Below are 17,356 nucleotides of genomic sequence, written 5' to 3'. Positions count from 1 at the left end.
CGAGCTTGAGTGCTTCATTCTGGGGCTCATTCTAGCTGGAGAAACCTTTGTTCATATTGATAGTGAAACTGATAGAGACCCAGACAAACAGCAGATAAAAATTCTGCAAGACGCTCTGTGTGTCTTTCATTGGGGTCAGTTTTAATTTGTGCTTACATTTTTGCCTCACAACAAACTTGTGTATTGGCCCCAACTTGTGCAAATTTCAATATTGTACAAGAAAATGATTTTCAAGTAGGATTTCTTTGCATAGTGGTGGAAACCTGTGCAATTTTTTCACATATCTAAATTCGGTACAAATGCTAAGTTTACTGCACATGCAAAATATCTGCAAATGTAACATTTTTTTTGCCCCATCCTTAAAATCACAACCTCTTTGCAAGTGCTCATCTTGTTGAGTGAAAAAAGAAGGAACTTTACTCCAGCTTTATCCAATAAAGTTAGACTAATCCTTACCTGTTGCCTATCCTGCTCAGAAAGCCCAAATCTGTTGCACAGGTTTCTTTCAAACTGTTCATCGGTCCAGTAGAACAGGACCTCGGCCCCCTCGCTGCTGATCAATACACATTTCATCTGCATGAGAGAGAATTATAGCATTTTCTTCATTGATCCATACTCCAGAGGAGCTCATCCACTATGGAAAGTGCACCCACATAAGTACGATCTCAGACATATGTGTGTTCTATTTGAGCAATGATTCTCCGCACTGTCCTGGAGACCCACCTAACCAGGCTGGCTTCCAGGACAGCCATAATGAGTATAGCATGAGAGAGATTTCTGTCAACAAGCAGGCGTGAATTAGCCAAAATGCATGGGGACATCATCTGATGGCATCAACATGGACCCAGCTCTCGGAGCTCAGTAAAGACTTTACTAAGCCTGCACGTGGGCGCGGCCTTGCCCTCAGTCTCTCTTTATCAGAGAGAAGCACAGATGTGTCCCAGGCTCTCTCTCAAACTTTTTCTATTTTTTTGGGGGCATAGTTCTACTTTCTAATTTTTCTGTTGCTGTCTTGGTAGCCCCTCAAACAGAACTTTAAAATTCTAAAAAAAAAAAACCCCAAAATACAAAATCACGAGATGATGTCGAAGAGTATGGAGAAGCCCAAGGCCAAGAGCCTGTGGATAAGCAGGTTCAAGGCCTGCATTTGTTGGCACCAGATGTCCATTACAAATACACGCTCCCATCTGTATTCACTTGAGCCCAGACCAACTGCTACAGCTGCGGTCGGATGTCCCCCAGAGCACAGCAGTACTGCACCTGGAAGATGGAGGCCCTACTGGCCTCCATCTTCCAGATGCAGTACTGGCAGGTGAGTACCCAAAGTACCTGCCAGGTGCAGGCACTGGCAGGTGAGAACCCAAAGTCATGATGCGAGGCCAAGCAGCAGAGCCACTCCTCATCAAAAAGCAAAGCATCATCAGACTCTTGGCACAAGAAGCTTGAGATAGAAAGCATCCTCCTCACAGTCCCTTATGCATGGGAAAGCTCGCCACCCTGTGATGCTGGCCTCCGGATCTGACTAAGGTCAGGGAGTGGGTGTGGTACAGAAGCCTGAGCCCTGGACGAGGCTCCATGAAAAGCACCCAAGCAGCTTTGAGGCTGCCCTTTCAGAGCCAAAGATAAGATCTGTGGAATCAATGCAGGGCTCCACTGGAACAGGCTGCTCCTCAATGACAAGGTGGGACATAGCCTCATTGGCTTAGGACCCATTGTCTTTCATGGCACAGAAGATCAGCATGGCACTGAGCTATTTATTTTACCCAGACCAAAGCAGACTAAGGCACCATCTGTGTCATTGGTGCGAGTTTGTATTCTTTGTTTTGTTTTTTTAATTTACTCATTTATAAAATTTACAAGTAAACCATAACAAAACACAAATCTTCACGATAGTAAATAATATTAGAAAAGAAAAACTATATAGAGGAAAATCCAAATTACAAGATTGTGTCAAGTCCACATTATGGGCCTGATTTTAAAAAGCAATCCGCACAAGAATATATGGAAGTTACGGAATATAAGAATGTACAAATAAATCTCTATGACTTCTGGGATCAGAGCAACCCCCTTCATTGATGGATGAATCTGGAAGTACCAAAATACCTGAAAGTAATCCGCTTTGAAGTGGCTGAAAGGCGGAATATAATTATTAATAAATAAAATAAGTTCTAAAGACAGGCCTCTCACTATACATCTTATGCATCAAGTGACTGTCAACCAACACCTCCACCAAGAGATAGGGGCACTCACTCGTCATCACAATGACCAGGTCCAAAATATGTTGGCAGGCTGCTTCAACAGAATGTTGCAACCGCATGAGTGATCCTTGAACCAAGATGAAGCAGATGACTTGTTCAGTCGCTAAGGAAAACCAGTGATCAAACTGTTCACCTCAGACGTCAACAAGAATGTCAAAACGTTCTGCCTCATGCATCTAAGTAGCTACAGATCAGCTGAACTAGCTTGTTGGTCTACTCTATGCATTCCCACCAATTTCTCTGATCACCATGACTATCAGAAGGTCCTTTGGGACAATGCAAAAATAATTCTTATGGAGTCAGCTTGGCTATGGCAAGTGTGGTTTCCATATTTCATCCATCTTTCAGTTCAGTGTTGAGTTCCATTGGGAACATTTCAGACTCTCATCACATAGGAGGAAGGAAGGCTCTGCCATCACTGGCCTTCACAGCATGGATGTTGAACGTGCAGTAGTCTCCGCCTTCCAAAAGAGGTTGATGTATTGATTTCCACCAGGAAATTTTCAACTGGAAGATCCTATGGTTTCAAATAGAAGAGATTCTTGATGGCGTAGGACCACCTAGCTAGATCTCTTTTCCTGTTAGCCGAGGGACTTGCCTCAGTATCTATTCTGCCTCTAATCCTCAGGCCTTGGCACCTCTTCAGACAAAGTTCATCTCGGTGCCATTGCAGTGTATCACTAGCAGATGGAAGGGGGCTCCAATCACTCTCCACCCATTGGTATCAAAATTCATGAGAAGACTGTGGCATTCCAAACCTCTGGTCAGTAAACTTCCAATGCCTTGAGACCTCAATGTAGTCCTAAACTCATGAAACCTCTTTTCCAGCCTCTTGAGTCAGTGGACTTGAAGTTTCTCACTTGGTAAGTGTTTTTGTGGCTGTCACTTTGGCATAAAGAATGTTAACTACAGACTCTGGTTCCATATTCACCATACATTGTTTTTTTCATACTAGGATAGTTCTAACTCAGCCCAAGTTCCTTCTGAAAGTGGTAACTGCATTTCACATTAATCAAGGTATTGTGCTACCTATATTCTTTCCAATACCACATGCACACAAATGAGAATGGGCTATTCACTCCCGGCTTAGACTGAAAGACAGCACTGGTGTATTACCTAAAAAAAAAAAGGATGCAATCTCACCATCAAGTTTCTCAACTATTCATATCCTTTGATCCCAACAAATTGGAAAAGGCAGCTGCCAAATGAACTCTGTCCACTTGGATAGTGAACTGTATGGCGCACTGTTACGCGCTGGCTAGTGTACAGATTACAGAGTCTGTCAAGGCTCATCACATGAGAATAGTGACAACTTCAATGGCCATTCTCAGGTCCACTTCAATTGACAATGATTGCAAAACTGCTACTTGGTTATCTGTTCACACCTTCACGACTCACTAGTGTCTGGACAATATGCCCAAGGAGACAGTAACTTTGGACAAGCAGTTCTATGCAGTCTGTTCACCTAGTAATCCAACTGCCATTTGGTGGAGTCAGATTGTATTAAGAAATTGCTCCAGTATGCAACCTTCAACTTAGTACTCCTCACACATTATGGCCAATTCATGCTTGTTTGTCAAAAGAGAAAGCAAGTTAGTTTACCAGTAAACAGGGTTCTTCATAGACAGCAGGATAAATTATCCATACTTAATACCTGACCACCTCGCTGAAAAGTTGATTACTTTCTAAAGCTTAAACTCTGGAAGAGACCAAGGAACTCCTACGCATGCTCAGTAAAATGTTTACGCAACTCTGAGAGCTGGGTGCATATCAGTGTTATATCACTACAAGTTATGGCTAAATTCATCCTGCTTTCTATGGAGAATCCTGTTTACAGTTAAGTAAACTTGCTTTACATACATTGTAGAACCCATATATGCAAATCTGTCTTATATGTCATCATTATGGACATTTTGAGATGCAGAATGGTTATGTATGCCTCCAGGAAAGGGTTAAGAATGTCTGGCAGGTCAGTGCAAAGTATTCCCTCCAGCAGGAGCAGTACAGAACTCAAAGGTAGAGCAGTGCAGGTTCTTCTGACTGGCCAGCTGCCTCTCCCTTGGGTTCAGCCCGCAGGTTCTGGTGCTGGCAGGACTTCACCGGCAGGGCTCTTGGAGCAAGGATTCAGGCAGGAACAAGGTAGACTAAGGTCTGGGCAGAAAATAATACTGGAACAGGGGAGCTCAACACAGCGCAAGGCAGGAACAAGGTGCAACACAAGGGAAAGCACACCCAAACAAGAAAGGTCACTGGAAAACCTAAACCGAGCAAGGACTAAGGCTAGGACACAAAGACAAGAAAGGCCACCAGGGAACCTAGGTAAAGCAAGAAATAAGGTTGGAACACACAGGCAGGAACAAGGTAAAACAAGGGCAGAACAAATAGAACCAGACTGCAGGGCAAAGGAGGGATCATACCAAGAAAGACAAAATCGACAAGCTGGGCCACCAGGAGGCCTAGCCAGATCAGAGGCAGGACAGGCAACACACAGGCAGGACTGGCTATCGGGAGCCCTAGACAGGAAAAGAAAAGGCAAGGAACATAAGAACAAGGCAAAGTATACATAAAGGCGAGGCAAGGTAACCACAAGGAGAGCCACGGCAAGGAGCCAGGGCGACTCAATGATGAGACCCTGAGCTGAGAACAAGGGAGGATTTTATAGGGCTGGCCTTGCTGCCTTTAAGGTGGAGGCTAGAGCAGGTCTGAGTGTGGCCCCGTGAGGGTCCCTGCTGGCAGTAGGGCCGCCCAACTGCCAGTATCATTACAAAGCTAAAGAGATTAGGGCTGTTCAGCTTGGAGAAGAGATGGCTGAGGGGGGATATGATAAGAGGTCTAGAACAGGAAAATGCGAATTGGTAATTTACTCTTTTGGATAATAGGAGGACTAGGGGGCACTCCATGAAGTTAGCATGTGGCACATTTAAAACGGAATGCAAAATTCTAGCCCTGATAAAGGGTAATTATCCTTGGTTACACGGATATATAAATCAAACTAGTTATCTGCTCGACAAGTATTGGATTTGTAAAAAAAGAATACTTCTGAGATTTTAACTCACAATCGCAATCTTGCTAAGATCAGACATAGCCGAATAACAGAAATCCAAGGCTGGGGAAATGTTCATTCACAGAGAAGACGGAATCCAAAACCATTCACATGGGTTATAAGTACCGGGGGGGGGGGGGGTCCATAGCATGTGCACTGCTAGCCGAATTGAGGGGGTCATGCTCCCAGAGGTGCGATTAGGGAGGGATAAGACAATACACACAGGTTGGGATTTTCAAAACCTACACATGCCATTTTTCAGCAAAAAAAAGTCTGCCCACTGAGAAAGCACCTGCAAAGTCCGCAGGTCCTTTATATCCATGGGGAATTCGCATAGGGAAAGTTTGTGCATACGTTTCCTTTGAAAATATGGTGCAAGATCCATGGGGATGAAAAAAATCTGTCCACTTTGCCCTTAAGAAGCAAATAGAAGAAAAAAGTAGCTTATATGGTAAAATGGGAGATGAGAGGGTTTTTTTTTGTTTTTTTTTTTAAATAGGTTAATGATAGAAAGAAATGCAAAAGTGACATTTTTGCATTTGTGTGATTCAAATAACATGTAGAGTGCGAGGAGGAAAAAAAAGCAGAATGGCTTAATAAATATTTCTATTTAGTGTTCCCTGTGCACAGGCCAGGAGCAGGACCACAAAAAACTGACAAGGATAGGAAGCAAGGTAAACCTCAAAAAATTTTCAGAAGACTGTGTTTGTGAGGATCTGACTGAATTAAAAGTAGATAAAGTGATGGGACCGGATGGGATATATCGAAGGCTATTAGGGGAGCTCCGCTGGCTGACCTTGGCAATGCTTCTTTAGAATTAGGAGTGGTTCTGCAGGACTGGAGACAGGCGGATGTGGTTCCTATCCACAAAAGTGGAAGTAAGGAGGAGGCTGGTTAGTCTGACCTCAGTGGAACCCCTACTAAAACAGAGGAGAGTGCAGTTTCTAGAACCCAATCGACTACACGATTTGAGGCAGTTTGGCCTTACCAAAGGAAATCTTGTCGGGTGAATCTGATCAGTTTCTTTGACTAGGTGACCAGAGAGTTGGATCAGCAGTCTGTTAGCCGTAATGTACTCCAATTTCAGTAGGGCCTTTGACACAGCGCTGCAAGGGCGACTTATAAATAAACCGAGTGCCCTTGGTAAAGTCCCTAAAATGCCCGGCTGGGTGAGAAACTGGTTGAATGGGAAGGCGACAAAGGGTAGTGGTAAATGAACTTCACTCCAAGGAAAGCAACGTTACTAGTGGTGTACCACAGAGACAGGTCCTTGGACCGGTTCATTTCAACATTTTTTGGAAGCAATTATGTGGAAGGACTAATCGGGAAAGGTTTGTCTTTTTGCAATGGATACAAAAACCTGCAATAGTTTTACACACTCAGGAAGGTGTGTTTTTTTTTTTTTTTTAACTTGCATTCTCCAATGTTAAGAATTGCTCCATTGAATTTTCATTTCCATTTATCTGGCTCTGATATAACAAACGCACTTCCTGCACAAGCTGGGATGCTTCATATTTAAAGGTTACTGCTCACCTTTCATGCGTGTCGGGGGGAAAATCTCACCCCTTTTACCCAGGTTTAGCAGTCAGCGTGAAGAGGCGCCTTCGTACATTTCTTCTGCCCGATTGTCCCACAGCTCCGGATAGCGCCTCAGTTTATGAGGGTTACTCGCCCAACCTCAGGCATCTTCCCGAGCTCTGCAGGCACATGAAAAAAAAAAAAAATTCCTAATTTTCAAAAGACACCGTCTTATTATATAGAATGAGGGGGGAGGGGAATCCTTCAGGAACCAAAGCACCGAGCTGCTATCAAGCAAAGAGAGGGAGCGCGCTGATCTGTCAAGGGTCACCCAGGGACTGACACTGTGACTTAATACAGCTGGGACAGAGAGGTAAACTCAATAGTCTTAAAAAGGGTCACGTTAGGGATGCAGCGATCTCCTCTAGTCAGGGTCACAGCTACGGCCAGTATTAGGAATATCCTGCTCCTATGTACTTGAAGTCTTTGAATCCAAGCACAGTTTACTTTAGAAAAAGAAATCTACCTGGATGAGTTCAGCAAATGTTCAAATTCAAAATTTATTGAAAACAGTTCAAATGCTGGAAATGCATAGGCTAATTCTCAAAGACACAAATCCAGACTGGGTCAAAAGACCCGAACTGGGCAAGCAAACGTGGAAGCTGAAGCTCAGCTGCAAATAGTCTGGGTGAAGCCATGAATGACTCAGATTTATCTGATCTGCCAGGCAAGCTGTCCCAGTTCCACTCTGCTTATCTTGGACCATCTCCCTTTAGTTTCAATGGTGCTTGAATTCAGTTTGAACCAGTTCAACCCACTCTAATATTCAGTCTTAAAAGACTTTGGAGCTAAGTTTTCAAAATGATTGGGGATGCTAAATGCAACACTAAATTATTCCCTCCCCCACCCCCTGCTTTCTTCCACTGCCAAAGAAACCAGGCTCGGGGGGGGGGGGGGGGGGGGGAGGCCGGAGGGGCCCATGTCACCAGTGACATTTTCCTCCGTGGTGACCTGAGGGGCTATAAGCATGTGATACGCCATAATGGAGAGGAGTAACTGCAGGATGACACCTACCAAATTATTGGACTTGGGGTCTGGCTGTCACCATCTTGTGGCCTAGAATGAGCTCTGTACAGACATGGACACAAATACGTACACAAGGATGTGGGATACAGACAAAATGCATGCACACTTTACATTATGTGCCAAAAGTGCTGAAGGCTGGATAATGAAGCGAAGGGGGTGAGACGGGGGGGGGGGGGTCCCAGGAGAGGTGCTATTGGGGGGCTGGGAGAGAGGGAATGAGAACCACCAGAAAAAACTGCCAGAGCCTGGTGCAGTCTGCCAGAGTTTCCAAGACTTGTCCCCAAGCCCTCACAGACCCCAGGCTTCAGCCCATGGCACAAATTCAGAATGGCAGAAAAAGGTAGGCCAGGCCTTAGCGGGTGCCGGAATAGCCCAGGGATGATTGGAGACAAGGATCCTCAGGGCTAAGGGTGAATGCGGCAGGCAACATTTGCAATACAGCCCGAGCACCGGAAACCAGGAAGAAGTTAGCTAGCAGTCCAGTAAACACCTAACTGGTAGCATCACTGCAGGCACAACCTAGTGGCCTCTGTGGGGTCAAAGACTCATCCAAAAGCCTCTTATTGGAACTCAGGCTTGGTGATGGAATCCAAACCAAGGAAGGGCCGTATGTAAGTAAGGGAGGCCTGCCCCCCCCACCCCCCCCGACGTCCTCAGCACAGCCGCCGACCTGACCAGCAGGAGGCCCCAACCAACGGCGAACCCACCACTGCAAGGGACCAGCAGAAGACGTCCAGCATCCTTTAAACTTTAAAAAAAAAAAAAAAAGGGGAAAAGAAAAAGCAGGGCAGGAGCCCCAGCAACAGATCCGACCGGAAGGCCCGCCCCTCTGACATCATCAACACTGCCCGCGACTCACCAGTGAATCTTTCGATTCATAAAGAAACGTGATTCCTAGGTGTCGCGCGACAAAGGGGCACTCCCCTTTGTGCAAACCTTAGTACTACCACAAAAAACTCTACAAACCTTCCTTCCAAACTATTCCAAACTACAAAAATGACAAACCCTCAACACCCTGACTTAAAAAAAAAAAACCCACAGAAAAGACCTGAACCTGAACTTAATTAATAAAAACCTATCTTCTCCACCTTCGACTATTGTAACTCCCTGCTAATAGGTATACCCTTCTCATCCCTCAAACCACTACAAATACTTCAAAACTCTGCCGCTAGAATCCTAACTGGAACAAAAAGAAATGACCATATTACGCCCATCTTGTCATCTCTACACTGGCTCCCTATCACTGCACGAATCGCCTACAAATCCATGTCTATCATCCATAAAGTCATTAACAATGATCATCAAGGACTTAAAACCCTTAACATAAACTCTACAGAACTCCTCAAGAAACCTACATTCCAGCAATTCAAACCTCTTATCAATCCCCACCGTCAAAGATGCTCACCTAACAACAACAAGAGAGAGAGCCTTCTCCATCGCCTCCCCTAATCTTTGGAACAATCTACCTGAAGACCTAAGATCTCAACACAATTTAAAAACCTTCAAAAAAGACCTAAAAACTTTACTGTTTCGTAAATTCTTCTTGGATCCACAATCATCTACACAGACCAACTCTCAAATGAATTCATAACCTTAATTCTCAACATTACTAACCTCCCTCCACATTCAACCTTATATCTGCAGAGACTTACTTGGTTATGTTTATCATTATTGTAATTACAACATGGTTTTTTTTGTTTTTTTTTTATATCTAAAAACCTCTTTGTTAAAATTTATTCTCTTTGTAAACCGTTATGATGGCTTTCCGAATAACGGTATATAAAACTCTTCAAATAAATAAATAAAATAAACAAAACGACACAAACAAGAAAACAAAGAAAAACCACAAATACCAACACTCTATCTTAACTCACAACAACACAAAAACATACACCAGCTACATAGCACTATCATTCATACTATTTAATGCACCATCCATAATAAAGAAAATACCCATCATCAACGACCTACTTCAAGATGACAAGCCTGAATTCATAGCAATCACAGAAACATGGATAAAAAACACCCAGGCACAGTACTAATCAACCAAATCAACAACCCTTTCTACAGAACTTTCTCAATCCCCAGACCAAAAAGGAAAGTCTGAGGACTAATGTTACTCATAAAAAAAAAAACCAAAAACCAAAAACCAACCTACAAATGAAATTACTCCCAATTAACAACTACAGCCCACTGGAAATTGCACTATTTGACGCACCAAAACTACATCTGTCTGATATACTGCCCCCCCCAATACTCTGGATCGAAACTACTCACCACTTATTGAATTCTTCTTGACAAAAATATCCATCAACAAACCCACAATTATCTTAGGTGACTTCAACATATACATAGATACCATCCCCCACAACCACACGTGTTCCTCAATCATTGACACGCTCTCATCAATAGGCCTTAGCCAAATCATCAATGGCCCAACGCATAAAGCTGGTCACACACTTGACCTCGTCTTCATAAATACTAACATATGGAATAACCACCAAAGATCACCAAGATACCCTGGTCGGACCACTCTATAATCCACACAAATTTATACTCAAACCATAAATTTACTACAATAATAAACCCACCTAAATCCTTCACATACAGACCACCTTTTCACATAGAAACACTTCAAGAATACTTACAAACAGAACTAACAAACATAGACCTATTAAATGCAGAAAACGCAACTTCAAGAACATAAGAAAATGCCATACTGGGTCAGACCAAGGGTCCATCAAGCCCAGCATCCTGTTTCCAACAGTGGCCAATCCAGGCCATAAGAACCTGGCAAGCACCCATCACTAAAACAGTAGCAGATAAGATAAACCCCATGATAAAGAATACAATAAAAAACCCAAAACATCAGAACCAATGGTACAATGAAAACATCAGATCAGCCAAACGTGAACTCAGAAAAAAAAAAAAGAAAACCTGGAGGAACAACAATAAATCATCCACTCTACTTAATGCATACAGAGCACAACTAGCAGAATACAAAAAAACTCATCCACAAAAAAAAAAAAAAAAAAAAAGACTTCTATTCAAATAAAATAAACAAATACCAACATAACCCAAAGATGTTTTTCACTATCGTAAAAAACCTAACCAAATCATTCAATGATGACCAATTATCTTCAACATCCAAGAACACAAGTAACGAATTTGCTGAATTCTTTAATGAAAAAAAATCAAAAACCTCATAAATAACAACCTCAACATCAACTCACAAGACCAGAAAATACAAAACTTTCAAACATTAAGTTGGCCCAACTTTGAAACTGCATCATCACTCGAAATCCAAACAATCATCAAAAAAATGAACCCAGCTAAACACCCTATTGACTCCATTCCCATAACGATGATAAAAAAAATATTGAACCTTCAAATAACTAAAATTTTAACTGACATCGTAAACCTATCCCTCACTGAAGGAAACTACCGGGAATGCCTAAAATCGGCAATTATTAAACCCATTCTAAAAAAGAACAACCTTGATCCAGAAAATCCACTGAACTACCGTCCCATATCAAACCTACCCTTCATTGCCAAAATTATTGAGAAAATCATACACTCCCATCTCAACGACCACCTTGAAGAAAACAACACCCTACCTTTCACACAATTTGGCTTCAGAAAACAACTGAACATGGAAACACTATTACTATCTTTAAATGACACTGTACTCAAAGGTTTTGAAAACGGCCACAGCTACCTTCTGGTACTACTCGATCTATCAGCAGCCTTTGACACGGTAAACCACTATTATGATTGAACAACTATCTGAAATTGGTGCAAAAGAAAAAACCCTACAATTGTTCACATCATATCTATCACAAAGAACATACCAAGTATGGATCAATGACACCCTTTTAAAAAAAATAAATCTCGACACTGGAGTCCCCCAAAGTTCTGCGCTATCAGCAACTCTCTTCAACATTTACCTCCTGCCGATCTGCCACCTCCTATCAAACCTTAACTTGACCCACTTCATATACGTGGATGACATTCAAATACTAATCCCAATAATCAACTCATTGGAAGAAACCTACAAAAAAAACAGCCACCTACCTAAACAAAATAAAGCAACTACTATCTAACTTGAAACTAATACTAAACTTTGATAAGACCGAAATAATCATACTGGATAGAAAGAATAACTTTCCTCAACCACCTCCACTCAACTTAATAAACCAAAAAGTGGCTATCACTCCAGTCAATCATGCACGCAACCTTGGAGTCATAATTGACAAAGAACTCTCCTTCAAAAATCACATCACAGCTAAAATCAAAGACGGTTATCACAAACTCCTAACATTAAGTCAATTAAAACCTTTCCTCTCCCCCAGTGACTTCAGATCAGTCCTTCAACTTCTCATATTCTCCAACCTGGACTACTGTAATTCCCTATTATTCAACTTACCTCTTATTACAATCCGCCCACTACAGATCTTACAAAACGCAACTGCAAAAATACTCACTGGGTCTAAAAAACATGATCATATCACTCCCACACATCTCTACACTGGCTCCCTATAAAATTTAGGATCGAATATAAAATTCTATCCATACTACATAAAATAATCTATGAAAAACAAACAAAACTGGCTTAGTTCATACATAAAATTGCATGCTCCAAACAGAAACTTCAGATCAGCAAATAAAGGACTATTAAAGATTCCTCCTTCTCGAGCCAAACAACTCACCTCAAAAGAGAGCAATCTCACTTGGAATCCCCAATAGAACTAAGAATACAAGAAAACTTAAAACTTTCAAAAAAGAGCTAAAAACATGGATGTTTACCAAAGCCTACCAACTCACCCACTGACTCAAAAAATCAGCTCCCATCCTATAACCCTAGGAAAACAGATGGACCCAAGAAACTTATGATTATTACTCAGTTCTGTAATATGTTATGATTAATCTACAAACCTAGTTCATAAATGATATCTTCTATGTTAGCAACCATATGAACCATTTTTAGAAACACTGTTAAACATTGTAACTTTTTAAACCATTGTGATGGTGAAAACAAACACAGTATATAAAAATCGATAAATAAATAAATGGCCCATGAGAGTCTTCTGGGGTTGCTGCAAAAAGGGATAGAACTTGGTCAGGCTGGGGTTAAGGCCATCAGGGAAGATCCCCAAGCAATAGGACAGTGTGTGAAGGGCAGAGACAGATGGGCCTCATTGCACCAGGAGTCCCTCCAATTCTGGCAAGCAGGGAGTAAAAAGGACAGCGGTGGATTCTAGGGACAGGCAGGCTACCATATGGATACACACAGGCAGGCAACTATTCTCTCTCACACACACACACACACACACAACTATTCTCTCTCACACACACACACAAACTAAGCTATTCTCTCTCTCTCACACACACACAAACTAAGCTATTCTCTCTCTCTCTCACACACACACACACTAAGCTATTCTCTCTCTCTCACACACACACACACACACTAAGCTATTCTCTCTCTCTCACACACACACACACACTAAGCTATTCTCTCTCTCTCACACACACACACACACTAAGCTATTCTCTCTCTCTCACACACACACACACACTAAGCTATTCTCTCTCTCACACACACACACAAACTAAGCTATTCTCTCTCTCACACACACACAGGCAACTATTCATACATACATGTACCCAGGCAGACTACCATTCACACACACGCGCGCACCCAGGCAGGCTACCATTCACACACACGCGCGCGCGCGCACCCAGGCAGGCTACCATTCACACTCACACACACGCGCGCACCCAGGCAGGCTACCAATTATATACACATAAAGACAAAACACAGGCAGGCTCCCCATCAGGAACAGAAGAGGGAGCCCGGTCTGCTGATACTGCTGCTCCTCATGAGCCAGCCCTGTGTTATTCAAACTCATGGAGTTAGGACTTCCTCTATGCTGATCTCTCAATGCACAAGATTAGCATAGAGAACATGTTTTGCATTCCACAGGGCCGGCACACTTGGAGGAGTAGAAGAACGGGCTTCTTCCTCTTCTCAGCCACCAGTGTCCTCTCATGCCTGCTCCTCTTCTCAGCCACTGGTGGAATTGGGTCCACTGGTGGCCTCCCTGGCCTGCTCCTCTTCTTGGCCGCCATCAGGGTCAGATCGCCCGGTACCTCCCAGGCCTGCTCCTCTTCTCTGTTACCTCTCCCTTGGATGTGCATGCTGTGGCCCTATAACAGGGCCTCACTTCTTAGGCCAGACAGTTGGTGGTGTCTGTGCACCACTGAACACCTGCATGGGATTTGCATGCATGAATATTACAAATTCATGCACAGCAGCACATGCATAGGTAATGCTATATAAATTAATGTGGCCAATTTAGAAAGTTGTCAGCTACATTAATTTAACTACACCTCTTGAGAAAACGTGGGAGTATTGATGCCCTAACAAGGGTGCCAATGCTCATGCGTTAGATTTAAAGGGGCTAGAAAACATTTAAAAATGTGGCAAAATAGTAAAAAGGTATGCAGGAGTCAAAGTTCAACCACCCCTCACCCTGGGGCTGCCACTCCAAAGTAAAAAATAGAAATTAGCCGTTTATGTGATGATCCCCTCTCCAACTCTGTCAACATTTAAGAAATGTGTAACCCCTACCTCCTTTTTCAATAAAATCCAGTCTCCCGAATGATAAAAAAAATAATCTGTGTATAGGGTATCCCTTACCCTCCCCCTCCCAAAGACCAAGAAAGCCTTGTTAGGGGTTCTAATGGTGACCCCAACACCCGATTACCTCCAAAATAAGATTCCAGTAGAGGGGTCTGGGTTTCCTCAGCACAGGGGGAAACTGGGCTACACATGCAGTTTTCCAGTGAAATTACCATGTCAAACATTTGAAACCTGAACTACTAAAATCCCATCAGTGTTACTATATATGGAGTTAGGAGACAACAAAAATAATACATTTGGTAATATCTCATAAACCCCCAGCTAATAAGTCAAGATGAGTATTTGGAGTGAAGAAAGTCTCACAAAGATGATATTGCTACAATGTTCTCTCGCCCTCCACATGACGTCAAATCTTCACTGAGGTGTACTATGCTGTTCCTAGGTCTCACTCTGATGTAAAACTGGCCCCTAAACCACCACCAAAATCTCACCTCGAGTTAACAGCTGGCCCTCCTATAGGGATATTAATAGTTGAATTCACTGTGAAGACCTCCTCGGAGGCACTCTCTCTCTCTCTCTATTCCACTCCACTCCCCATTCTGTATGCCCGAAGTGCAGTTTGCGATCTTTAGCTCAATGTTATGCCATTTTGAGCATTTTGCACAGCTTAACGCCAGGAAAAAAGGTGCAATTATTTCCCACATTTTAGTCCTCCTGTGTAAATGATGCTCAAGACACTTAGAACCTAACGCAAATTCAGGTGACAGCAACTCGCTTGCCCTTGCTCCTGAGTGACGCGACATCAGGGGCGGGGACTATCATGGCAGCGCGGGGCCACGGGCTGTCAGTCCCACCCCCTCAAGGCCTTGCTAACGCGCCCCCGAAGCGGTTGCCGATGATAGAAAAAGTTCACCTTTCAGCTTGCCCTGCCCCACAGACTTTGAATCTTGCACTAAGCCTACTGTCGTGATGCTGTTCTAATTCTCTGGTCACCTGCTTTACTTCCATGTGAAATTTGCACGCTGGGAATCGCCTGTAGGATGCGCTTTCATTTGACTCCGATGTCTTGTGCAAGTTATTTGTCCCGACTCCAGAGGAAGGCCAGTAACTTACTTGGCAGGCCAGGCGGATGCAAATTCGGCTACGAGAAAGACCCGGAAGCTGCAGACCACGCCCAGTCCAGCTGCAGGCCCTTCTCTGCTTCCTGCATGGCAGCATGTGATGCTGGGTTCTTGTGACTTGTATCGCCAGCTGCGGGAGGAGAGGAGAAGAGGGACATCCCCCCAGAAGGCGGGGCAAGCTTGGCTGTAACTACGCTTAATTGTTTGATGTGATCTGGTTGCATAGTCGGGGGGCAAATCAGGCAGAATAGTGAAGAAAGTGAGACATTTTTGCTCAAATGAATGCATTACTTTGTTCCTATTTATGTGTTATAGATAAGCCAAACTTTCTTCTAAGTTAAGTGAGAAATTATACAGTGTGGAAAGCGAAACTATGGCATCAGAGGGGGGAAGAAGAGTCTTGTCTCCCCCTCCTTTGTAGTTCTGATTCTCAGCTCTCCTCTCTCTCTGTAACAAGAGGCGAACACTCAAGCTCTTCCCGGGGAGAAGGCACACCCGGGCTCTGTCATCTCCAAGCCTGGGCTCCTCCAACTCCACTCGCTGCAGCAGTTCACACGCTTTTTTTTTTTTACACACACTTCTTGATTAAAGCCTCCATTCTCCTCTCGTCCCCTCCTCTCCTCATTGCTTGTTCTCTCTTCACAGCAATCCTTGCCGGGTCTAAAAGGCACAGTAAAGGGGGGATGCCTTGCCAACACCAAGGTAATCTAGGGAGGGGTGAAAAGGCTGAATCCAACTAGACCTCTCACCCCCCCTACTCACCTGCACTCCTCAGTTCATTATGTTATGGTTTTCAGTGGCCCTTCACTGCCCTTTGTAAGGTTGTGCTGATTATCTGTTTGGGGGTTTGTTTTTTTTGCATGCTTCAAAATTTTCATTCACTGCCAGTCCGATTCACCCTGCCCTACCTACAGACACTCCCAGCTGCAGAACAGATCCACTAATTGCCAAGGTCCCGTTGCCAGGGAGATTACTTTCGGCTTTCCCGTCAGGCAGAAGGGCGGCTCTTCCTGCAACATTTGGCTGCTGGCTGTGCTGTCTGGGGAGCAAAACACCCAAGCTTCTAGCAGGGCAGGTTAAAGCAGGCTACTACCACCCCTAGAACCCCCCCCCCCCCCCCGTTTTGGGTTATTGGGTTATTGGGTCTTCCTGAAAAATCTCGTTGGGAGAACAACATTAGTAGCAAGGTTTAAAAGCCACCCCTCCCCCATCCTGGCATTTGGCCTGTTTCAGTCCTCCCTTCTTGGTTTTCAGTCACCTCGCACTCTAAGGTCAGAGGGGCCGATGCAACATTCGTGCACAGAAAACAGACGCTCAGTGTTGAGCGCCTGTTTTTCTAACACGCGCCCAGCCACCTCTCCTAGGCGCACGATGCAATATTTAAATAAGGAGGCACTAGAGAAAACTTGTGCGCCCGGGCCTCCATGACATCAGGCGCACAGGAGAGGTGGCTATCAAGCATGTTGGGAAAGTGGATGCTGAATCTACGTGTGTCATTTTCTCCCGCTACTGGCATATACACGGCCTGGAGCATGTATCTTGTGAGTATATTGGGTGTCCAGAATTTTTTTTTCCCCAACTGAATCCGCTTTATTTGGTTCTTCCTGCTTAGTATCTCTTCGATACTATTAGTAATCACAGCAATCTTTTTTTTTTTTTTTTGCAGTGCGCCTTTGAGTGTGGC

The 17,356-nt window shown here is 43.7% G+C and overlaps 1 protein-coding gene across 4 annotated transcripts in view; it reads right to left on the bottom strand.

The window, feature by feature from the left end:
• The window catches only part of LOC115095852 (Hermansky-Pudlak syndrome 1 protein homolog), a 69,116-nt gene extending 53,330 nt beyond the window's left edge, over nucleotides 1-15,786 (bottom strand). For 2 of the 4 annotated variants that reach the window (XM_029610105.1, XM_029610108.1), the window contains exons 1-3: nucleotides 15,545-15,681; nucleotides 6,835-6,998; nucleotides 457-573 (exon numbers count right to left, since the gene is read on the bottom strand). In XM_029610105.1, the coding sequence (XP_029465965.1) occupies nucleotides 457-573 (117 nt within the window). In that variant the 5' untranslated portion in view covers nucleotides 6,835-6,998; nucleotides 15,545-15,681. Of the gene's footprint in view, nucleotides 1-456; nucleotides 574-6,834; nucleotides 6,999-15,464 lie in introns of all 4 variants that reach the window. The other 2 variants (XM_029610106.1, XM_029610107.1) reach the window with 2 other exon arrangements.
• Between the last annotated feature and the right edge of the window lie 1,570 nt (nucleotides 15,787-17,356).

Source organism: Rhinatrema bivittatum, chromosome 7, assembly GCF_901001135.1.
Source record: "Rhinatrema bivittatum chromosome 7, aRhiBiv1.1, whole genome shotgun sequence".
Taxonomy (NCBI): domain Eukaryota; kingdom Metazoa; phylum Chordata; class Amphibia; order Gymnophiona; family Rhinatrematidae; genus Rhinatrema; species Rhinatrema bivittatum.
Note: the sequence above shows the minus strand (reverse complement) of the source record. Positions and strands in the feature narration are given on the sequence as shown.